The 25,475-nt window shown below is 46.5% G+C and overlaps 1 protein-coding gene across 10 annotated transcripts in view; it reads right to left on the minus strand.

Moving 5' to 3' along the window:
* The window catches only part of Tln2 (talin 2), a 421,250-nt gene that overhangs the window by 111,057 nt on the left and 284,718 nt on the right, over positions 1–25,475 (minus strand). For all 10 annotated transcript variants that reach the window (NM_001419941.1, XM_063265537.1, XM_017596083.2 and 7 more), the window contains 9 exons: positions 23,724–23,932; positions 23,141–23,239; positions 16,437–16,604; positions 14,639–14,933; positions 12,011–12,177; positions 9,914–10,042; positions 8,228–8,341; positions 6,221–6,334; positions 2,185–2,319 (listed from right to left, as the gene is read on the minus strand). In NM_001419941.1, coding sequence (NP_001406870.1) covers positions 2,185–2,319; positions 6,221–6,334; positions 8,228–8,341; positions 9,914–10,042; positions 12,011–12,177; positions 14,639–14,933; positions 16,437–16,604; positions 23,141–23,239; positions 23,724–23,932 — 1,430 coding nt within the window. The remainder of the gene's footprint in view (positions 1–2,184; positions 2,320–6,220; positions 6,335–8,227; positions 8,342–9,913; positions 10,043–12,010; positions 12,178–14,638; positions 14,934–16,436; positions 16,605–23,140; positions 23,240–23,723; positions 23,933–25,475) is intronic.

A 25,475-nucleotide genomic window follows, 5' to 3' on the forward strand; every position in this document is an offset into this window, starting at 1 on the left:
AGCACACAGCAGTTTCTTCTTTAACATTTCAACACCATACATCATTACCCTTCTGTGATGGTCTGCATGTGCTTGGCCCAGGGAGTGGCGCCATTAGAAGGTGTGACTCTGTTAGAGTAGGCTTGTGACTGTGGATGTGGGCTTTAAGCCCCTCATTCTAGCTTCCTGGAAGCCAGTCTTCTGCTAGCAGCCTTCAGATGAAGATCTAGAACTCTCAGCTCCTCCTGCACCATGGCTGCCTGGACGTTGCCATGTTCCTGTCTTGGTCTGACATCTGTAGAACCCTAAGGCTCCTTCCATAGTAAAGATGTAGGAACTCCCTCTTCGATTGTTTCTAACACTGGTCTCCAACAGCCAGGATTCCATGGCCCCAACTCATAATTTTGCCAGTCAGCATTCTCATACTTATAAATTATCACTCTGTGCCTTTTTTCTTTTTGATAACTGCCATAAAGCATCACTCAACTCTAGGTGACTGGATTTTATGTATTCATGTTATTAGGTTACAGAAGTTCAGAGAGGCCAGCAGACTCAACAGTGACAGGAGCCCCTGAACAAATCCATCCTATTTCATCCCAGAACCTTTAAGCTTAACCCTTCCAATACATTAAAAATTAAATAAATTAAAACCTCTCGCAGCCTCTTCCTGGACCAGCAGACATGCTTGAGCATCTCTTTGGGGCTCACTGTTCAAGGAGAGCTGACTGATGCTGGTATGTGGCAAATTCACTGAGAAAACTCAGCTTGCTACTGCATGAATTGTGGTGCGGACAGGTTTGCCAGAGGCAGGCTGGGTACCTGCATCTAAAAAGCACCCCACCACCCACACCAGGCCATTACAGTGTGGAGGGTTCTTGGACCTCGCTGAGAGACAGCTCAAACTTTGCTGGAGAGAGTCTAAGGCCCTGGGCACGTGGCTTTGGCAATGTGGCATCTCTGTTCATGTCAGGCATTCAAGTTGGCTTCCCACTTTCTTCCCTTGCCACTTTATGAGGCTGCGAGCTTCTATAAAGGGATTGCTACAAGGGAAAAAAATGAATTCAAGCCAGAACTTCATGCTAATAACTACATTAGAGTCTCAGTGAGCTCCTTTAATAACTGAGTTTCAGAGACTGAAATGTATTTAGTCCCCAGTTCAGTCCTACTGAGACTCTGTTAAGGCAAATGTGCCCATGTAAGGTGTGAAAACTTTTTAGGGAAGAAAATCGTAGCTAAGATGACAGCCCCTCCTAGGTATATTGCCTACCTACAGAATTTGCTCTTAAGTTCTTGGGATGGTACTCGAAAGATAAGGATAAAATTGCTTAAGCTTGGATCTGAAATGGCCAGTGCCTCATGGGATAAAGAATCAGTCCTAGTCTATAGCACTCCCGGGAGGCGGGGGAACTTTTAGGAGGTGACACCTAGAGGAAGGAAGGTACGTTATTGGGGGTGTACCCTTGAAGGAGTTATTGGGACCCTGGCTCCTTGTCTCTTTTATGCCCTGGCTGTCACAAAGTGAGCAAGTTCCACCTGTGCACTCTCACCCAGACACATGGTGTCACTGCCTCAAGGCACACAGTACTGCTGCCAGCCACAGGCAAAATGGCTGACTGACACTGAACAGAAATCCACGGTGTCCCCTCTTCCTTCTCTTTCTTCCCTGTATTTTCCTTCCTCCCTTCACCGTTCTCATTCTTTTGTTTGTTTGCTTGCTTGCTTGCTTTTTAGAAAGACAGGGTCTTACATAGCCCTGGCTGTCCTGTATAGCCAATAAAAAAGCTGAGGGTGACTTTGAACTTCTGAAGGTCCTGCCCCCATCTACCAAGTGCTGGGTTTATGGGCATGTGTCACCATGCTCGACTAAACCTTTCTTCCTTCATTTGTCATAGTACTGAAATGCTAATTAGTTAGCAATATTTACTTGGCCTGCGATTTATCTGGTACCAGGACACTTAACATGAGCAGTCTCACCTAAGATGTTTGTCCCAGGAAACGGGAAGAGATGGAGGAAGCATATAATTTGAAGTCATTTGTAGCTAGAAGGTGATGATCAGGCCCGAGAGCTTACACTAAATGTTAGGCCACAGTGCTATCGTCTAATGGTGATTAAATGAGGGTGAGGAACTGGATGGCACTTATACCACAACACCACAGAGAGATGAAAGGCTGAAGGGCTGACCACTGGAGCAAGGCCCCACTTGCCTTCTGTGAGGCAGTGCGCAGCTCAGCAAGGCTTGTCGCCAGGTTCTTGGCGCACTGACTCAGCTGCATGGCTGCGGCCTGGTCACTCACAGTGGGTACGGCCGCCTTAGCAGAGGACACCATCTTGCTTCCAGGCTGTGAAGAGATGAATGGAAAGGAAGATTATCTCCTGGCAACAAGCTGTGGAGAGATCCAACAGCATGGCCTCCATAGCAACAAGAACACATTTTCCCCTAAAACAGGGTGTAGTCTGGATGAGAACCGCCTCCCACAGGTTCCAGAACTTGAACAGTTGAGATTACGGGCCTTTAGAAGGCGGAGCCTTGCTGGAGGAAGTGTTACCAGGTGTCTTAGGGTTGATGAAACACCACAACCAAAGCACCCAGGGAGGAAAGGGTTTATCTGGCTTGTGTTTCGCATCATTGTTCATCACCAAAGGAAGTTAGGACAAGAACTCAAACTGGGAGGGAACCTGGAGACAAGAACCGATGCAGAGGCCTTGGAGGGGGGCTTGCTCTCCATGACTCGCAAAGCCTGTTTTCTTAGAGAACCCAGGACAACTAGCCTAGAAATGACACCACCCAGCATGGGCTGGGCCCTCCCACGCCAGTCGCTAATTAAGAAAGTGCCCCCCATGCTTGTCTGCTTACAGCCTGATCTTCTGCAGATATTTTCTTAATTGAGGTTCCCTCCGCTCAGATGACTGTAACTTTATGTCAAGTTGACCTCAATGTGGTCAATGTAGGGGGTATAGCATCATCCTACTTCCTGTTCTCTTCCTAACTGCGTCCTGTGTGTGACTTGTCAGGTTTCTGCTGCTGCTTCTGTGCCAGGTCAGACCTCACCGCTGTTAACGGACTCTAACCCTATGGTTCCTGAGACAAAAGAAACCCTTCTTCAAGTCGCCTTTGCTCATGGTGTTTATTGTCACCGCAGCTAACGAGTAACTAACACGAAGGAACACACTAAACTCCAACTAACTCCTAGAGCTGAAAAGAAGGCTTAGCAGTAAGAGCACTGGCTGCTCTTGCCAAGGACACACATACAGTTCCCAGGACCCATATGGCAGCTCACAAAGTTGTCTGTAACTCTAGTTCCTGGAGCGGATGCCTTCTTCTGGCCCCTGTAGTCCCCCGTCCCCTCCCCAACACGGTATTCAGGCAAAACATAAATATAACACCAAATTAATCTTAAAACAATAACAACAGAAAACCCCAAACAAGAGCCAAATCAGGCGCTCGCAGACACGGTACAAGGTATCAAAACGGGGCAAGACAGGCAAGTGCGGTGAAGTCACTTGAAACTCTCATTTAAAATAGATTCCAAAGATAGCTTTTTGATAAGAACATTTCTTTGCATTTCCTGGAGCAGTTCTTTATTCTGACTTTTAAATACACCTAACAGCCCATAAAAATAAGGGTGAATAAGATGGTCTTACTTTTTCACAAACCAAAACATGCTCCCCATGCAGAAGGCCTGTGCACACGCAGACGCATCTTCAAGAACAGGCTGTTGTTTTACAATACCCAGTTCTGCCTGGTTTTTAGGTGTACAATGTTCTGAGTCCCATAGATGTTTCTCAGTCTCCCACTGCTGGGATGCATCCACTTCCTTGTCAATGCCAATGTCGAAAAAAAAAATGGCAAGGAACTAGCTAAATCTCAATAATTCTTAGTGTGTAAAATTTTAGAAGTAGCTTTTCTGGCTCCAAAGCATACCAGCTTTTGGGGCTTTAAAAATGTATGCTATAAGTGGGTCTCAGAAAAATTGTAATGACTTAAGTGCCAGATCATAAATATTAAGGATAAAAGTACTGCTTTAGTATTTAAAGAATTAATGAGAATCAGTATGAGAGCCTAACGTAAGTATTGAAAACTTGAATAATTTCATGTTGCCAGCCCCTAAGAACAAAATACAGAAGCACATGAGAAATGCTTAACATTTGAAAACAAAGGACATGAAATCCAACGAAATAAAATTTAAAGAAACAAGCTAACATGCTTTTTAAAAAGCTCTTAACTCCATCTTATAAACTCTGTCTTATAAAAGATGTATTAAAAAGTGTGTTCCACATACTGTGAACTGTAATTTACATTGCTCACCCTCCTGGAAGGGCAATTCTAAAATATTCATGAGGGAAGTTCAAGATGCATGCTTGGGCTGGGTTAGCTTAGTGATTGTGTGTGTGTGTGTGTGTGTGTGTGTGTGTGTGTGTGTGTGTACACAGTAGATACTATATATGTCTATTTTTAATAGTTCTTGCTCACATTCTATGTATTTATAAATATGAACGTAAATATATATAAATATACACAGACATTTTTTCCCACTTTTCCAGTCCCCCCCAAGGCCTGGTCTCTCTGTGTATCCCTGGCTGTCCTGTGTGGGCTAGAGTGTCCTTGAACTTAGAAATCTACATGTCTCTGCTTCCCAAGTTCTAGGATTAAAGGCCTATGCCACCATGCTTGGCTTAGACATACACATTTTTTGATTTGTTGATTTTTTTTTTTAAAATAAAGATGTAAGTATCTACAGTAACGGGTAAAAGAACAGGAGAAAAGAAGAAAAGATGAGAGGGAGAGGGAGAGGAGGGAGAGGGAGAGGGAGAGGGAGAGGGAGAGGGAGAGGAAGAGAAGAGAAGAGAAGAGAAGAGAAGAGGAGAAGAGAGGAGGAAAACGTAGGAGGGAAGGAGGGAGAGAAAGAGAGAACATATAAGCAAATCAGTTCAGTGGACTGAGAAACACCTTCCATGTTCAATTCTAACTCTCTATGGTCTCCCCAGGTACAGACTAAACACAGAGTCAGCTCCAGGATTACTAAGGAAAAGAGGAAGACCTTCTTTCTAAACCCTAAATCTCAGTGTGACAAAGAAAAAGTAACTTGTTGGCCACCCTATTTCTAGGAATTCACCCGAGTAAATAACTCAAGCTGGGGATAAAGACTGTGCACCTGCAGAGGGTCACATTACAGGATACTCTCGATAGCCCCAAATCAAACACCAGCACATCTAATGAAGGGATGGTTAAAGGAAGAGTAGAGCCCCATGGCACGAGTTCTGAAACACAAATGCCCATGCTACGAAGGAGGGCAGGGGGCAGCTCAGTGGTAGGTTCTCCTGATAGGTAGGGCTATTGCTTCTCCTGATAGGTTTGATCCCCAAAGGGTTTATATGAACAAATGCAATTCAAAACATTATACGCCATAACTAGAATATATTGTTAAAAATGTCTATTTTCAGACATAAAAAAGGAAAGATTTTAAGAGTTAGACTTGAGAGGTTTGGAATAAAACTGCCTTTTGGACATAATAGGACTGTAACACTCACATTTGTCATGGTTGCCTGCACAAGACGGGCACAATATCAAGCCAGTTAGCATTCTATTGTAGAGTGGAAAGGGGTTCATGAACCCACATCCTTAACTGAGGAACAACTGGCAATTAGTAGAGAGTCAGTTTTCTTTAAGGTGTGGCTTGTGGTAGGATTGCCCCTCTCTGGAGCATGCTCTCAGAAGCATATATACCACATGAACTAGAGTCAATGGGTTATTAGACTCAGAAAAACGCAGGCTCTGAGTCGGGGTAGAGGGGTGAGTAAGGGTGGTTCTGGAACAGGAAACGCTGAGGAGCTGAGGTAAATGTGATCAAATTACACCGTGGGAAATTCTCAATGAAGGATAGGATAATTTTAAGTTCGAGATTATATATCTACTGAACAAACCAGTTAGTGTACCTCTCTGTGTCTAACAGAACACAAGAAAGTAGACAAAGACATCCATGATTTATCTCTGCACAGTGGATGAGCAGGCAGCGCTTGGAAAACTAACCTATTGTCATTGCTTGCCTTGATCACTAGCACTTTGCTTGGCCAGTGTCGTCTCCCTCACCCGCAATGGACAGAGTGCCTGGCGGCTGCTTAGACAAACACTTAGCGGAGGCTGTGGGATCTGCACAGGTATGCTCTGTCCTTTAAGGACAGAGGGCAGACTCCGCCAGCTGGGGGTTCTGCAAGTGACCATGGGTGCTGGGTTCCAGTTACCTGCAGGAAGTTCTGACTGGAGATGATGAGGGCCAGCTGGGCGCTGAGGTCTTCTGCTTGAGCTTGGCTCCCCCTCACCCCCTGCACTAGCTGAGGGATGTGATCAGCCACCGTCTGCAAAGAGCCACAAAACAGGAACTGAGCAAAGGGGCGGGGAAATGAACCAAAGTGATGATTGTCTGTGGTGACCCATTCCCAGGGACACTAGGATCAGAAGCTGGATTCAACAGCATAGGAACCCTCTTCTCTCTGCTGCTTCTACTCTAACAACGGTCCTGAAGGGCTCGGTCTACTGTTAGGCAACTGTCCCCTAGAACAAAGCTTTGAAAGAACTTCCCTAGTCAAAACTCACAGCTCCAGGCCAAGGGGACTGAAGGTGAAACATCACACACACACACACACACACACACACACACACACACACACACACACACACACACACGTAGATAAACTGAGTCAGATGGCTGCAGGACCAGAATGAGGACAGGAGAGGATCAAGAGCCAGCACGTTTAAGTGCTCAGGCCCCTGACTTGGCAGGTATGGATCCTGGGCCTTACCTCACACGTGGTCATTGCTCTTGTTTCTCTATTCCAACCAGTTCTTAGCATTGCTCAAATAAGACAACCCAGTATACAGGAGAGAGGGGTCACGTTTCGCAAAGCAGGACTGCTCTATGACAGTCACCTTCAGAGGAGCCTTAGGAACCAGTCACCTGCTTGTGCTCTTCCTAATTCCCTCTGATGGAGCAGGCTTCAGAGGCTGGAGCATCAGCTCTGGTGAAGCTGCCCAGTGCACCTTAGCCCTGTGCCCACCCCAGCCAGAGTGTAAAACTACTTTAAAGGATGCCAATGGAAACGTGCACAGGCTCTTTCCAATGCTGACTCCAGGAACCTGGTCCATGTTCCCTCTCAACTTGAGCCTGTCATTTAGATTCTCTCTCATTTCCTGGCAGGGATGCTCTGAGATCTGATACCTTCAGTCTCTTTGGCAAAGAGGGAGGGAAAGCTGGCTGATTCTGCAACAGGTCCCTGGGTATGAGCAGCTTGCAGTCCCTGAGGAAGGGAAAGACCTATACTGTCTGAGCAGAGGCCTCACTCTCAGCAAGCTCTTCTCCTTCCACAAAACCTAAGCGCAAAGGACCACAGACCGCTGTGCATCACAGACACAGGCAAGTATGAGAGGGGACCTTCGGAAAACCAGAATCAGGAACAGAGAGCTCTAGACAATTCTCTCCTGGTTGCACAGCCAATTTGTGAACAACTGGATTCCCCTCAGAAACACAGCCACTGCTGAAGAGGCAGCTTCCCTCAGTTGACTCAATCCTTTTCAGAGATTTGGAGGAAAGTCAGAACAGGTTAACCGTCAGAACACTGGCACAATCAGACATGCCTGTCACCAACCTCCACTGCTAACACTGTCAGGAGACTCCAGCAAGATGTCCCATCACGTGCAGGAGGTGACTCTGCAAAAGGATTTTATGTCCTAGGACATTAAAAGTGTCCCAGGAGAGTCAACCCTCTTGGTAGGAAGAGGGAATGTTTGCAGTAAACTTGCTTTGACACAAGTAACAGAAAGACCCAACAGGAGGCCACAGAAGGCAGACAGAACAAAGCAGACCTCAGATGCAGAGAAAGCAGGAAAGCAACCTGCAGTAGCATGGAGACTGGACACGACCAGTCTCCCAGACAGGAAAGCGCTCTGGGAAGCCAAGTATTCATTTCCATTTCAAAGCTCGAAGATGACCTCATCGGTTCTCCTTATTCAATTCTGTCTCTTAAAAAAGATGTAGATAAAGGAAAGATGATGTTGGAAAAAAGACACTGCTTCCAAATGCAGGCCCTCCACTTAATGGACAAAAACCAGACACGTATACACCTGGAATACAGAGCCACTGCAAACTAGATTACGAGCCCGGAGGACCTGTCTTAAATGAATTACTGGGGCATGTGGTGGTCTAATGTTAGTGATCTGTTGCAGACCTGGCCCTCAGCGCACAGGGAGCTTACCTTGCAGCTCTGCACCAGTTGCTGCTGGGCCGAGGGGTTCTTGTTGGAGATGGCTGCATTCTGGGAGGCTGCAATGGTCTGTGTGGCAGCAGCTGCAGCCTGCTTGGCTGCAACCTGCAGAGGATAGTGACACAGGTCAGTCCAAGACGGTCCTTGAGAACTCATATACCACGCCTTTTCCCTTCAGGAGCAGATACTGTCTCTTCCGAGCCACCGAGGATCTCAACCTTGTCACCCTTTGTTGTCTTCCTTGCTGCCTGCTTTTTGTAAAAGATGGGAGTGACCTTTTGCTGGTCTCATTCTGGTCACCACAGGTGTTATGAGTGAGCGCAATGGCCTCGTCATATCCAGAAGACATTATTTCACAGCGAGCCCCTTCGACCCCTGGCTCTTTGATCTTCCCACTCCAATGTTCCCCAAGCCATTCAAATAATCAAGTCAGTCAGTTCTCCAACATGACACAGAAGAGGCTTGGAAGGTCCCACATCTAGATAAGGAGGTGTGGGCAGTGGATGGCCCATGGGGAAAGGAGAGTCCGTTTTCCTCTCTGTGTAGATCACTGTAGGGTGCCTACGCTCCCTGGATAGAGCCTGCACTCAAGCACGGGTTGCAGCACGATTTTGACTCAACAAATTATTATCATTAGATGAAGGAGGAGAAGGAAGAGGAGGTAGAGGAGTAGGAGGAAGAGGAGGAGAAAGGGGAGGAAAAGGAGGAGGAAGGGGAGGTGCCCAGCAGCTGCCAGCAGCGTGAAGTTAGGAAGGGGATATAGAGAAGTGGTCCGGGAGTTGGAGTGTGGATACGATCTAAATACATTTATGTATGAAGTTACCAAAGAGTGAATGGAAATTTAAAAGACAAGAGACGGTTGCAGCACTGAGAAGGCACTGGTAAGCAGGAGGGTCTTAATGTTCTAGGGAGAGGAAATGTCCCCCATGAAGCACAGTCTGCTCTTTACGTCAGCATCGATGGAGGTGCCCGTTCCTCCCCTCTCATAGTACCCAGAAGCCTTAGCTCATGTGACACATCCCCCTGGAGTAATTAATCCAGTTCGATATTTTGTCTCCTTCTACTAATGAGACTGATTTTCTTCCCCAGCTCAGTGGGCAGCCAATAAAGGGACTGCTCAGTAGACAGTCAGGTAAGTTGGCCTTCATCCCTCCACATGTTAGCTGGCGGGTCTCCTATAAACATCCAGGTAAAGAAGTGTTTTTCTTATGCCGTTTGCACCTATTATCTTCAACTCTTAACTGGAATACATGGTCTGAGAAGAAATGACGAACACGTTCATCCTGCCTCCCTTCTCGGTCCCGCCCTGCTCCCAAGCTCTAGTCTGAAATTAACAGGAAGCCACAAACCTCGCTGCCTCCAACAGAATGGGAACTTAGCTTGACTGGTCCTGCTGAACATCCTTTGACGCCAAGAAAAAAAGACCCCCAATCCTCCTGCAAAAACACTGCATTCTATTGTTCAAGGTTGACCTCTGAACCCAAAGCCTTTGGCAGCCCTGAACTGAAGTGACCTTCCAAATTGTGTGGATTCTGTTAATGTGACCAAACTATCCAACATCCCTGACTTTGATCTGGCATTCTTCGTATAGGTATTGCTTTGGTGACTTGACTTTCTCCCCTCAGGTAACTCTTAGCGATCACAAGTGACACTCTAAATGCTAGCGCGTTTCCTGACCTCCAGCCGGTTGACGATTTTTTTCTTAATAGCGTTCTGGGCAGCGGCGTTGGTTGCTACCCGGAGACCCTCGGCAGCTTCTCTCAGCCTTTGCTGCTGGTCTTCGTTCTCCGGGTTGGCTGCAGCCCCCTGCAAAGGTAGGAACAGACACTCCACGTGACCCGGGGACAGTAGGCTGCGATGGCCAACGGCACACCTCTAAGCTTACTTCTCCCTAATAGTGCCGAATGTGGAACGCCACAGGCTAGGATAACAGCCGTGTACTACCAGGCCGTGCCAATGTGCTGGCTGCCTCCGCCTCCCGAGTAGCGTGTCCCAGCCCTGTACATACTATCCTCATACTAAAGCTCAAGCCTGCAGGTCTTGTAAGAGATGACACTGTAAGTCACACTGGGTATCTACAGTTGCAGTTGCAATTTCAAAGGCTTTAAAGACATTTGAGGCATTATCCTAATGTGCCACATGAGGAAGTATGCTTTTTATTTATGTATCAGCTAAAAATCTGAGTGAAAAGAAACATATTTTATTCTAGTCTGGAGTTGAGTTTTACAAATCTTGAAAGATGAAGTGCCCTGACAATTTTCTTCCAGGAGGATGAGCAATTGTGTGAGTACCATTTTCTTAACAGCAGCAGCAAAAAGTAACAAAAAAAAAAAAAACCAAAACAACCCCAAACCGAAACAAAACAAAACCCCTCCCTTTTTGCTGAGTTGCGTTACTATTCTATCAGACATTAAAAGGACAATACAAAAAAAAAGTAATTCTCATTGTAGAAAAAAACAGAATGGTCTCTTCCAGAGATGGATGGAGGGAGGGAGAGGACAGACAGACAGACAGACAAAGGTTGGACGACAGTGGGAAGCCTCAGGAAGGGAGGGGAGTGAGCGCGAATGCTCTGTGGCCTGGAAGAGGAGCCATGGCTGAGACAACTAGCTCTTTCCTGTGAAGTAGCTTGAACAGTGAGTGCTCAGAGCGATGGACGGGAGGGTGACAGTCAATTAAAACAGAATGCTATTGTGAGTCAATTAAAATTCTGATTTGAAAAAAGAGGCTCCGAGAGATCTCTCCCCATCAGATACAAGAAAAACATGTGCGAAAAACTCTCAAGGATGAGTTTATCGTAGCTGGTACGACAGACGCCCTGATGGCTCGTGTCTTCACATCACTGCTGGAACATTCCAAGGCAACAGTAAATACAGAAAGAAATGGTTCCATTGGGAAAAGAAGCCCTTGGATGGAGCATGATGGGAGGGGGCAGGGAGACCAGGGGCGGGGTCTACAAAAAGTTTGCTGAAGGCCATGAAAAGAAATCCTGTCTGAGACAAACAGCTGGTACTCAACTGTATTCAAATACAGAGGCTCGTGCCCTTGGCTGGCAGAAGAATATGGCACCCACACAGCTGTCAACACTTCACAGGTCCACAGCCCTAGAACCCTGGTACTTCAGCTGAACCTGTCCTTAGCATCTTATCAGTTTTCCTTAGATACACAGGATTGTAAAGTCAGGAACAGCCGGTTAATATTGGGAGAATGTACTCTTCCATCCCCTTGCGACAAAATATGGTGGGTAATTTTGACTGTCCACGGTGGGATTTAGAATCACCATGGACACACATCTTTGGGCACGCCTGTGAAGCAGTGTCTAGACTGAGATAAGTGAGGTGGGAAGGCACCCTTAAGTGTGGGCAACCCCACTCTACAGGCTGGGTGCTAGACTAAATTAAAAATGGAAAGGCAGCTGAGCACCAGCATCGACTTCTCTGCTCCCTGACTAGGGAAGCAATATGATCAGCTTCTGCTCTACCACCATGAAGGACTGTGCCCTCAACTGTGCCCTCAAAGTGCAAGCCCAAATAAATCCCCCCTCCTTCGTTAGGTAACTAACGCAGTCATGAGAGAATCCATGATGCTGGTGTTAGAGGCTCTGCTCTGCTGTTCACACTAAGTCAGCACCTCTTTCTCGTGCTCAGCAACTCCTCCGATATTCGAGTTTTCAACCAGGAGAAATCCGAACTCCATCCTTCACTTTTGAAGGTAAGTTTCAAACACTAACACTGGACAGTGTTTACATTTCAGGCCAAAAGACCAATGCCCTACCTTTGCAGCTTCCACCATGCGGGCGGTGGAGTCGGCCAAGAGCTTTGCGGCTGCCAGGAGCTTCTTGGAATTCTCCATGTCAATCTCAGCCTCCGCATCTGACCTCATGGCATTGACGAGATCTGATGTGGCCTGGGCCAGCACCCGGGCTTGGCGCACCATCTCACCTAGAGGACAGGACAGTAAGTGTAGGCTTTTTTAGTCATCATTCTCACTGAGCACAACCTCAAAGGTCAGGAGGGCTTTGTTTTGTTTTTATTTCCTACTGTTATTTTGTTTAAAATAGGCTTTTTCCTGTGTCTCAGGTCAACCTCTAACTCTCTATGTAGCCAAGGATAGCTTGGATTAACTAATTTTCTTCCCTCTACCTCCTTAGGGCTGGAATTATAGGCTCACTCCACTATGCCTGGTTTATGAGGTGCTAGAAGCTGAGCCCAAGGCCTTTTTGCACACCAGCCAGGCAGTTTACCAAACTGAGCTACATCCCAGGTCCATTACTGCTTGTCCTTGCTGTGCACGTGATTTTATGAAAGTCTTTTTCAACTTTCTTCAGGAAGTGGGAGGGCCATTAAGGCATAACATTACAAATTAAACCATCCCAGGGAAAGGACTGGTTCCTCTCCCAAAGGTGTTCTTGAAGGGAGACAAGCTTTTATACATACAGGCATGTGCTAAAATCAGTGTGGTGACTTCAATGTCATTGTGGGACAGAAAGAAAGAGAGAAAGAAAGAAAGAAAGAAAGAAAGAGAGAGAGAGAGAGACAGACAGACAGACAGACAGACAGACAGACAGACACACACACACACTGGGCAAATTGACGAAATTCAAATACTATGAATGGCTAACAGAAATACGCCCTTGAATGGTCTGACAAATGTGCCACGAGTTACAGAAGAAACAGGAGGAAGAAGAGAGATAGGACTCTGCTACCCCTGCAACTTTTAAGGAAAGTTTAGAACTATTCTAAAATAGAATAGTTTATGGAAAATAAGTCAAAAGAAGATTAGCAGAAAATCCAATTGTATACAGCACTCTAGGTTTGTTAGTAAATTAAGAAGCATATAAAAGAACACAAGGTAATTTTCCCAACAACTATCAAGCACTTGCCAGGTCTGTGGCACACATCTGGGATCCCTGGACATCACTGGCCAGCACAGTGTATCACAAGGCCAAGGCTGGCCCTGACTACAGAGGAGAGTCTGTTTTCAGAAGTAGCCAAATGAAAGGACCACCACCCAGAAGTTTTTATACAGTACAGTTCTACACTGGCAAAGCAGACTTCTTAAAGGTAGCTGGTAGGGGGCTGGAGAGATGGCTCAGCGGTTAAGAGCACCCAACTGCTCTTCCAGAGGTCCTGAGTTCAATTCCCAGCAACCACATGGTGGCTTACAACCATCTGTAAAGAGATCCGATGCCCTCTTCTGGTGTGTCTGAAGACAGCTACAGTGTACTTACATATAATAAATGAGTAAATCTTAAAAAAAAAAGGTAGCTGGTAGGGTTGTAAACCCTCTTTGGAGAGAAATTTCATTAAGAAGTTTAAACTTCAAAATCCACGTATCGGTTGGCTGGGAAATCCCAGAGACAGGCATTGCCAGCCAGATAAAAGCAAAGGAAGACGCATTTTCAAGCAGGCTCTATGCAGCAACATTTTTGTAAAACCAAAACAAACTGGCAAAAGAAATATCTATTAACAGATAATCAGTCAAAGGGCTGGAGGCTAAGCTCGGCAGTGGAGTGCTTGCCTAGCATGCAGCCTGGGTCTGAGCCCTAACCCTGAGAAAAACATAATCGGTTCAGCTACGATGATGCCTCCAAAATGGAATTCCGTACTGTCATGAAACATTAGATGTAGAGGTGGACATGGAAAAATCCATATGAAGAACACAATTATATTTATGTACACTGTGCTAGGGCCTCCATCTGCCCCTCTACACACAACCTTTGGAAGGTAGGGATGTTCGGATAAATGAGAGAAACCATGAGGTGACGGTAGGCTAACCTGTCCACTATGGCAGCCATTTTACCACAGATCAGCATAGAATAAATCGGTCAGTTCCAGGGGTGAGGGGGGCATAGTGGCAGGATGAATTCAGAATTTACTTTTCAACAAACTGGAGAGGCAAGCTGCATACATAGTTTCAATTTGCAGCCTGAGTATATCACGGTATCTTAAAACGTCCCACCCTATGTCTCCCCAAGAAATGCCTCAAGGGCAGTGGTTTGGCCCCGTCCTTCAATCCCATCTGCTGTCTACCGTCCCTCCTGGTTCTCTACAGTGACCTTGGGGGTTCTAGTGACCTTGACATAAATGTCTTCATCCCAAGCTTTGCTCCTGTTTCCTTTGGTGGCTGCTCGGACTTTACTGACCACACCCTGTATATGGGATGAAGGAGCTTATTAAATTATGAATTCAATAATGAAATTCTGATGAAGTTCTTAATTGTGCCCCTGGAAGAAATGTTGGGACTCCTGGATCTTTCTCTGTGCCATGGGGAGGACGTTTTAGATTAAGGAAGATGCACTGCTCCTCTTGTTCCTTGCTCCAGAGGTCACCTAGAAAGTGACCGTCACCATGAGGAACACCCAAACCATCCAACCCCTCCCCTCCCAAGCCAGTGCCTCACCAGCATCCCCCATGGAACTGAAGATGCTCTCAGTGACACACATGATGGTGTCGGTGGCCTGGTCATAGCGGCCGATGGGCTCGCCCCGGCTGGCGAACTGCCGCACGTGCTGCAGGAGGTCGTGCAGGGCCTGGCTGACCACGCTGGCCGCCGCGCTGACCTGCTTCAGGAGCTCACTGTCACCGGTGGCCGCCTGGCAGGCACGGACACAGTTTTCCACAGAGCGGTCCACCAGCTTCCCAGCTTCGATCAGCTGCTCCTGGCACACGGGGGAGCTGATCGTGGGGCTCACCACCTGGAAAGACACAGAAAGGCTCACTGCAGTCGATGTTCCTGGTGCCCCATGGTGTCTGGCATCTCCCTCAGGTCCCTTTGTCCCCCACGTATCACACACACAAGGGACCCAACTCATCCAATGGGTTAACCTCTACACTCTTAAACTTTCATTGTGATTTGAGAAATCCTGCTAATTAGTCATGCACGGCAGTCCTCATTGCCTAGTACTTACGTAAGGACAATGTCCTGATATCTACTAATGATATGCTTTCCCTCTTAGGGTACCCTAAGTGAATCTTCTAGGCTGAGGTAAGACAGCTGACTATCTAAAAGAATTGCACATATTTTCCAGAGGCTAAAAATGCTGCCTGTGTTTCCTTAAAGACTAGGGAAAGTCTGTCAGTTACCTGTGGACTCTAGGACCAGCAGGAGGATGGCTAAGGATGCCTCTGGGTGTTGTAAATCCTCTCAGGGAAGGTGGGAGGTGGGTGGGTTGGGGTGGGATAGATGGGGAATGCCTGCCCTTAACCACAGATCTACAAAGCTGGAGCTGGAAGGCCCAGAAGCAGAAGCCCCTCATCCAGAGAAGCACACATGTATGATGGACTGGAAGGGCACCGGGGATCAGACAGGTCTAAGTCATAACCCCAATCCTGCTGCTTACTTTCATGAATAAAAGCACCTAACACTGAAACACAGGTTTCTCATCAGTAAATGAAGGCTAATGCTGCACAATGCTCGGGGCTGCTGGGAAAGCCAACCAGGTGATTCTGACACAATAAACACACCCTGGAGCACTCACGGTGTCAGGATGACTGGGTCTCCCCAAGAAGCTGTGGGTTCAGTACGAACCCCTTTACAACGTTGTACAATGAATTGCAAAGCTTCTTTCTATTTTGCTTTTCACTATTTCCCCCTCAAGACAGAGTTTCTCTGTCACGGAACTCGATGTGTGGACCAGGCTGGCTTCAAACTCACAGAGATCTGCTTGCCTCTGCCTCCAGAGTGCTGGGCTGGGATTAAAAGCAGGGAAAACCTCTTTTATGCTCTGGAAATAAGATGCACTGAGAGGCCCAGAGGGAGGGGCACATGACAATTTGTATCTAACAATAGATGAGCCAACAATCAAAGCAGAGTTAGAGTGCTTCTACTAAGGTCCTGTCGTGTCTGGCTGATGATGCTGGTGCACAACGCTGATTCCAGGACTTGGAAGAAAGAAGCAGACAGATTTCTCTGAGCTCAAGGCCAGCCTGGCCTCCCAATAGTTCCAGGAGAACCAAGATACACACTAAGACCTTGTTTCCACCCCTACCTCCTTGCAACCCCCCCTCCCCCAAAACCCTAAAAAAAACCACAACAATGAGAACCCAATACCCAAGCAACCATCAGCCAAAACAAAAATCCGTTCGTGTCCCCAAAGAAGAGATCTGAAGCAAGCTGCAGTAGCGCCCAGGCTACTTAGACTGGCGGCAGGTGAGAGCGTGTGGCCCCGTAGGGAGGGCTGCCATGCCAGCTGGCTTACCTTAGCACACGCCACAAGCTGCGAGGTGGAGAGGGCACACTGGGTGGCTGCGGCGATCACCCTGTTCTGGAGGACGGTGTCTTCAGCCACCTGGGCCACATTCTTCGCCTTGAGTACTAACATGGCAGCAGCGTTGGCAACAGCTTTAGCGAGACTCATTAAAACATCCTAAGGAAAGGGGACCAAAGCTATTTATTGCCATCCTCCAAACACTGAAACTGAGTGGAGTGCACCTAACCTTTCTATTAAAATTCCGTTTGGTTTTTTACCTTCATTACCTTGGGGTTTTTTCCCCTTTATTTTTTGAATGGCCAACCCATCCTTGCAAGAAACTAAGGAAAAAAAATTTTGTATCCTGATAACAAAACACTGAGTAACACAGGTTTCAACATAAAACAGGTCAGGGCTGGGGAGATGGGCAAACAGCAGGACCTGAGACTGGATCCACAGCACATAAAAAAAGCCACCGGCAAATTGACAAGTTTGAAATGTGCCATCAGGCCAGAGACCGGCAGATCCTTAAAGCTCACTGGTCAATCGGTCTAGTCTAACCTGAGAGCTTCTGATCTGGAGACAGACTCTGTCTCAAAAAGTATGGTGCAGAGTGACTGAGAGACATTTGACATTAAACTCTGATGCACACATGCACACATATGTGCATGCCTACCAAATAAACACATGCGTGCACACACATCCAATCACATATACAGATCCTCCAAATACCACACACAAATAAAGCACCAAAATAAAAAAAATTAAACAGAGGAAACAGGAAGGATTTAACTGGTGATTCACATTCTCACACGGATCCTTGACTCTTGTATGTGTGACGGATGTGTGACATCAGGAGAGGCTGAAGAGACGCTCAGAGGCCACCAGTACTGTAATAGGTAGGCATTAAAGCAGGGCCTCTGAGTCATCATGCCCCAGAGTAAATTGAAAATCAATCTTTCGGAAGCCTTGCTTGCACAAGCATGCAAATTATGATCTGAAAGCCAGCGGTCCCTCTGCCTCCAGAGGGCAACCTAGGACACACACAGAGTAACTGCCAGCACCAATTCCTATAGCTGGAGAGCCAAAGACTACTCTGAACATATTCTCAGCATCCAGAACCTTCTGCATAGGGACTGTAGTATGCAAAGTAGAAAAGAACTTGCATAAATTAACTATGGTAAGATGAGGAGGAGCAGAGGTATGCCTCGGTTGGTACACTGCTTGCCCAGCAGATGTGAAGCCCTGGGTCCCATGCCTCTCAACTAGATATGGTGGTGCCTGCCTGTAAGCCCAGCACTTGGGAGGTAGGGCAGGGGACCCAAACTTCAGGGTTGTCTTGGGATAGTCTAATTGGTAGGACAGCTTAGACGACATGAAATCCTATATCAAAACAACAACCACGTCTAACTACAGCTGCTAGGACTGCAAGAATTTCAAGTTCAGCTTATGAAAGGCATTCTGCCTGCAGGAGGGACAACCAGATCTGTCACCCATCTGTTTGACACAAAGAAGAACCACTTTTATATTCAATTTACATCAGTGCTGCGAATATCGGGAGCACCTTATTTGATTTAGAAATACCTTCCCTAACATCCAAGTCATTGTTACTTTGAGCGAGCGTGTCAAGGCTTTTCTCCAGAGGAAATGTGGTCAGAAGTCTTTAGTTGTTCATCAGATAGTATAAAAAAAGCACACTTGGTTCTAAACGTCCAGGGTACCCATCAGCTCTTCACAATGAGAGATTTTTATGAGAAAATATTTTGGAAAGTGTGTCCAGCCTGTCAGTTTATAGGAGTGAAGAATACGTTCGATGCAGGCAACTCTAAAAAGTGGCAAATAACCTAAGGAAGTTGCTTTGGGGGCTGGAGAGATGGCTGGTTAGGGAAAAGACACTGACCATTATGCCTCATGACTAGAGCTTGTCCACACGGTTGGAGAAGAGAATGGACTCCCCAAGTTATCTCTGACCGCCACATGTATGCAGTGGTGAAGTGGTAAGCATGGACACATACACACACACATACACACACACACGGGTACACATGCACAAATGGAATAAAATAAAGACCTTGATTTTAAAATAGACAAAACCAAGTACCCTTAAAGGAACCATTTACTGTGGCTTTCATGGGTCTATGACAGTACCCAGGTGTCCAAGAAAAAGCTGTGGAATGTGAAGCTTTTTTTTTTCGGAGGTGGGGACCGGAACGTGAAGATTTTAGAAGTCAAGTTATACTTGTCTGCTGCACAATTGCCAGGAATTGTTCCCAACATGCCCCCCCCCCCCCATGGATCTTGGACATTTGCCTCTCAATTCAGGTTAAAAGCAATTTGGATGTCACAAATTATTAACAAGATTTTTAAACATAACTTTCTGAAGCTGACCAGAACATTCCTTCACAGAGGGACTGAGACTGGGGTCACCCACAACCACAATTGTCACAAAGGACTTTGTTCAAGGCACTGAAAGAAATTCTCTTTCTATTAATCTTGCCCAAATATAGTCAGGAAAAGAACGGGATACCGAAGTTATAGCTGCTGGGCAGTCTTTGTCAAACTTTTCAATAAGCCCACTATTGTGGAACTTGTGTGAAATAAATCCTTGTCAGCTCTGGGAACATGCAGTACATTGAGAACCCAAGAGAAGCTCCACCATGGGAATCAAGACTCAGAAAAACCGAGCAGAAATCCCTTGCCAGGTGGCCCCATGACTGCAGGAGGGAGGCTGGGGAGGACTGTCCTACCACACGAGTCCTTGTCCACACACCCCACTCTCTGAAACATCCCACATGGTCTCTGAACGAAACTGCCTCCCTGGCACGGCCAAAGAGAAACAAACAGGAAGCAGAGCTTCAGAAAACTGCAAGGGCCCGTCACACGCCTTGTGGGAATCCAGAGCATTGCCTCCATCACCCTCTATGCTTTTGGGTGTGAACCGCAGTAGGGAGACCATGTACAAGCTCAGGTGCTGTTCCTCAGGAGCTGTCTATCTTGGTTTTCAGTCAGAATCTCTGACTGACCATACGTGTGCCAACTCGGCTGGCCTATGAGTCCCAGGGAATCCTCCTGACTCTGTCTTCCCAGCCCTGACTTTACAAATACATACTACTATGTGTGCACAGCTGCAGACGTGAACACCGGATTCAACTCAGGTCCGCATGCTTTGGGGGCAAGTTCGTTACCGACTGAACCATCTCCCCAGCCCCGCAAATGCAATACTTCTGAGCAAAGTAAATCGAGTACTTAGGGATAATGAAGCCCAGCAACAGCAGCTGAATCTAATAGAGACCAAATTCCCAAGAGTTATTCGCTAGGAGAATTACAATATAGAATGCAAGGCCAGCACAATGACAATATGGAGATCTGGAAAGGACTCAGGATGGAGACAAAAGCAGGGGTCACTGGGGTGCGTTATGTGGTCTGCAGTGAACTCTGCACATAGTGAAGCAGTTCTGGAAAATACAGGTATAGAAATGACTTCCAAGAAGCCATGACTGACACCCAGGCTATACTGTGCACGGACATCTTACTGAACCTCAGGATGTGAATGGGTCTTGTAGTTCTTGAACCATAAGTAGAGAGACAGGAAGGAGACATAGATACCTCTATGGATGAAAGTGTACTTTTCTCTTTCACACACACAATCATGATTTAGTCTATGGGACACATCCTGTCCCTGTAATTCTAGAGTAAATGGAATCCTGGCTAATTTTATGTCAACTTGTCATCTGAAAGGAGGGAACCTCAATTGAGAAAACACCTCCATCAGATCCAGCTCTAAGACATCTTCTTAATTACTAATTGATGAGGGAGGGTGATGATGGTGGGTGATGTTATCCCTTGATTGGTGATCCTGGGTTCTATAAGAAAAGCAAGGCAACAGAGAAAGCTGGTAAACAGCACCCCTCCATGGCCTCTGCATCAGCTCCTGCCTCCAGGTTCCTGCTCTGTCTGAGTTCCTGTCCTGGCTTTTTTCAAAGACAGACTACAGTGTGAATGCATAAGCCAAATAAATCCTTCTTTTCCCGGGTTGCTTTGGTCATGGTATGTTGTTATAGCAATAGTAACCCTAATTAAGATAAGTGTCATGCAAAATGGCCACCAGAATGCCAGGGGAAGCCAAGGGAGGGGAAGATGTTTGATCCCTTTCTAGAAAATATGATGATGCCACTGACTAATTAAGAGGTGGTTAAAGGTGAAGTAGCAAAAAAAAAAAAATCCTCTTGCATTGTGGGAAGGATGTATTTAGGGTATCAAGCAGTTGATAAAAAGATGTCTATTGGGCTAGAGAGATGGCTCAGCGGTTAAGAGCACTGACTGCTCTTCCAGAGGTCCTGAGTTCAATTCCCAGCAACCACATGGTGGCTCACAACCATCTGTAATGAGATCTGGGGTCATCTTCTGGCCTGCAGGCACACATACAGACAGAAAGCTGTATGATGTATACATAAATAAATAAATATTTAAAAAAAAGATGTCTATTTTTTTTTTCAGGTCAGAGAGATGGCTCAGCGCTTAAGAACACTGGCTGCTCTTCCAGAGCTGAGCTCAATTCCAGCAGCCACATAATAGTTCACAGCATCTGTAATGGGATCTGATGCCCTCTCTGTACAGTGGTGCATGACGACAGAGCGCTTGAACAAACTTTTAAAAAAACAAATCTTTTTTTAAAGAAGTTTTTTTTTTTTTTCCTGAATTTGGTGGTGTATGTGATGTCAGCTCTTGTACATTTGAAATTTTGTGATTTCTGATCTCGGAATCAGTGTTTCACACAGAGCTACATATCGCATTAGGATACAGTAATTTAGAGGACGTTTTCTTTAAAGTGAAGGCCAGGGCTGGGGACACAGCTCAGTTAGTGGAGTACCTAGTCCACATGGAGATTTGTGATCGGCTCCCAAGACAACCTGCTCAGAGCTAGTGGAACACACACATAATGACGGCATGTAGGAGAAGAGGGCAGGGTGAACAGAAGTGCAAGGTGACCCTCAGGTACAGAGTGAGGCTGCAGCGAGCTCATGCTACCTGAGAACACACTGCAAAGACGGAAGAAAAAGGGGCTGAAAAACAGCGCAGCCGTTCAGATTGCTGTGGCTGTCGCAGAGGGCCTGAGTTCAGTTCCCACCATGCGTTTTGGGTGGCTCAAAATTGACTGGAACTCTACCTCCAGGGGATCTGATACCTTCTTCTGGCCTCCTGAGGGTACCCTCGTACACTTGTGTGCTCACAGAGATACACACATTTGCATAATAAACAAAAAGAAAAGAAATAAAGAGTAAGAAAATAAAGTGTAGTGAAATTCAACTGAATCATCATACAATGAATTCGATAATTTGGATAAGGGAATCCTTCAGAGAGCATAGCTTAGAAATTTAAAACTCTCATCAGGATGGACTTATGTATTACCTGCAAAATCAGAGACTTTAAAAGAAGAGTAAGGGTTCCTGGCCCCAAGTATATGAGCAGAGTGCACCCCGGCCTACAGCCTTAGTCTTTAACACTTTGACTGTGGGGTCAGGAGAGGCAGACAAGCTGAGATTCTGTCCGAGCTTCAATGTGGCGAAACTGGCAGTGAATCAAGCCAGCTGCAAACAGTAGCAACAGCTGCTCAGCAGGGGACACGAAGTGTAAGCCTCTGGTATTGGAAACTCAGGATCACAAAATGACTTCTCAGTCGGGGTCCCAAACCCTCGGCCTTCATACACGGCAAGATCTGAGCTTGGGCATCCAGTGCGTGTAGGACTAGCCTGAGTTAGATATGTAGATCCTACTTAAAGAAAAGCAGTAATACAGAAAATACTTCTAAAAAATAAAGGCCAGGGCTGGAGATACAGCTCAGCGTGCACAGCTGTGTACGCTTGTAACTGCAGTACGGGGGAAGCCGAGAGACGCACATTTCTCGGGCTTGACTTCCAGTCAGCCTGCCTCAAGCAACAACCCCCAAATTCTCAAAACCCAAAACAGGATGGACGGCATCCTGAGAAATGACATCAGAGGCTGATCTCAGGTGTCCACACACACGTGCTCATACACGCAAGCACACCAACACCCCAACACACGCACACACGCACACACACACACTCACACACACACACACACACACACACACACACACACACACACTCACACACACACACACACAGACAACAGAAAGAGAGAATCCACTGAAAGCATCCTGAGAAATGACATCAGAGGCTGATCTCAGGTGTCCACACACACGTGCTCATACACGCAAGCACACCAACACCCCAACACACGCACACACGCACACACACACACACACACACACACACACACACACACTCACACACACACACACAGACAACAGAAAGAGAGAATCCACTGAAAGCTACTCCCCACAAAATAAAACAAGACTTGCTGAGAATGGTGAGTACGGAGGTTGGGTGGCAAATACGAAGGGATTTACAATTACTGTATCTACTTTTACATTTATAAAATGTCCAAGAAACTGGTGAACAAGCAGAAAGGCTAAGGGTTTTGGAGGATGATACATAATATCAGTGACCTGTTTTTTTCCATTAAAAATAGATACATTTAATTGACACTGAAAGACCTCCCTACTCAAATCCTTTCCTTGGATCTTACTCTCAACAACCCTAGGAAGACCGGGCTTGTGATACACCCTTCCTGTGAGGTCAGACTCCTCCCTCAGACACGTTTCCAAGACTGGGGAGCCGCAGATGTCTTACTTGGAATCTCTCGTCCGTCTCGTTCTCTCCGATCTGTCTCAGGAGATCTCCACTGGCTTGGCCGATGCTTCCCGCAGCAGTCAAAACAGTCTGTCGAGGCTACAAACAGAGAACACGATCTGGTTGGAAGGAAAATGAATTTCTTCCCACGTCTCACCACATATCAGTCTACTGAGGAATCCAACAGAACAGCTCCTCCTCCACACAGATGAAGACCTCCAGTTGTATGCCAGATAGGAGATTATAAAAATATATCCTGGTGAGATGCAAGGGAAACTCTCATCATCCAGTAACAGGTGGATGTGCGTGAAATTTCCAATGAATGGAATGGGTCTTGAACAATTAGAACAAAGCTGGTTTATTCAGAGGTTCAGTTGCAAACCTGTAGGTATGCCTTTTGTGTTCAGTCAGAATGGTTTTCTACTCGGAGCATCCCCTTCCCACCCCTGACCCATTTCAATAACTCTCGCTACTACCCTGTGGTATCTTCTCAGAATAGTAGGAACTTTTCAGGAAGCCAGAGCTACACAGAACCGAAAGGATACATGTCTCATCTGAGGTAACTAAGTATCTTTGGGCTCACCTCTCCAGAAGTAGGCTGCACAGCCTTCAGTAAATCAGACACAGCCCCGGCGAGGGTCCTGGCAGCTCTGAGAAGGTCCTCCCCACTGCCCACGTCATCGTCCATGAGGGCTGCCAGCAACTTGACCCCCTTGGACATTTCGGTCAGGTTGGAAGAAATTGTAGTGATTGCACAGCCCACGGCTGTGTAGTCAGTGTCTGCGGGGTCACCTGAGACCAAGACCAAAGGAGAGTGGTGACAGACGAGGAGGGTCTAGCTTGGCAGGAGGTACGCAGGCCTGATGAAACTTTCTCAAAACTCCCACTGGCAGGGGCCCATGCCCCACCATCATGCAGGTATCAAATAAAGAACTCTGAGGAGCTCAGTGAAATGGACATCACCCTGACTCCAAGGTCTTCAATAAGCTCCTCTCACCTGGAGGTCTCACATACTGAAACAGTGAACAAGGCTCCTTTAGAATTCCAAAGCAAAGGTCTTGAATTTGAGGGGACTAGAACGAATTGGAGTTAGGGGTAGGGTTGGAAATGATAAAAATATGGTATGCTCTGATATGAGATTTTCAAAAAATATATGTATTAAAAAAAAATTCAAAGTAGTGGCCAGTAAGATGGCTCAGTGCGTAAAGGTGCTTGACAAGTTCTGCACAGCGTACTGGTAAGTGAAAGGAGCGGTCTAACTCCTGAAACTCATCCTCCGTTCTCCACATGTGCACTTCACTCTGATGTAATGTAACTAAGAACTAAACAACAATGCAAAGCATTTTCCTTGCAAATACAAAGACCCAAGTTCAATCCCTGGAACCCACATTTAAAAAAAAAAAAAAGTCATGATGGTATAAACTTGTAATCCCAGGGGTTGGGGATTTAGCTCAGTGGTAGAGCACTTGCCTAGCAAGCCCAAGGCCCTGGATTCGGTCCTCAGCTCAAAAAAAAAAAAAAAAAAAAAAAAAAAAAAAAAAACAAAAACAAAAAAACCCAAAACCTTGTAATCCCAACGCTGGTAGAGTAGGGACAGAGCCCTGGGCCTGCTGGTCAGCTGGCCAGCTGGTCCCGACTACTTGCAGAGTTTCAGGCCAAGGAGATACCAATCTCAACACAAAAAGGACTGCTGGAGGAGAGACTTCTGAAGTTGTTCTCTGACCTCCACACACAAATATACATAGCTCAGATTCCGAAGCATGAGCCTGCATCCCGTGACCCCACTCCAGGGGTCACTCTGCTCCTGAGAACACCAGACACCGCAGACAAAAGCCCGGGTATTTCCTGGCTCTCACCCGACGAGCTGAGGCTGGTAGTCAGGCCACCCCAGAAGACACAACTACTGGACCGAGAGGCAAAGGATGATGCTTGACACCTCCAGACCCTTTCTAGACTGTACACTCTCCAAAGGACACACTGCCCTCAGAGACTTTCAAGTATGCTCACATGCTGGTGGGCAGTAAGACACAATAACTAAGTCCTGATTAATGATACCTGACATCAACAAGCAGGAATGAGATCCTTCTTACATTCATCTTAGATCATTTCAAGCAAATGCTTACAGCAGGGCAGATATCCCAAATTAGCCTGTTTTCTCAGTTGCTTCAATGAAAGAATGAACACGCGCACGCACGCGCACACACACATACACACACACACACACATACACACACATACACACACACTCTCACACACACATACACACACACACATACACAAACACACACATACACACACATACACACTCTCACACACACATACACACACATACACA

The sequence above is a fragment of the Rattus norvegicus genome, chromosome 8 (assembly GCF_036323735.1).
Source record: "Rattus norvegicus strain BN/NHsdMcwi chromosome 8, GRCr8, whole genome shotgun sequence".
Taxonomy (NCBI): Eukaryota; Metazoa; Chordata; class Mammalia; order Rodentia; family Muridae; genus Rattus; species Rattus norvegicus.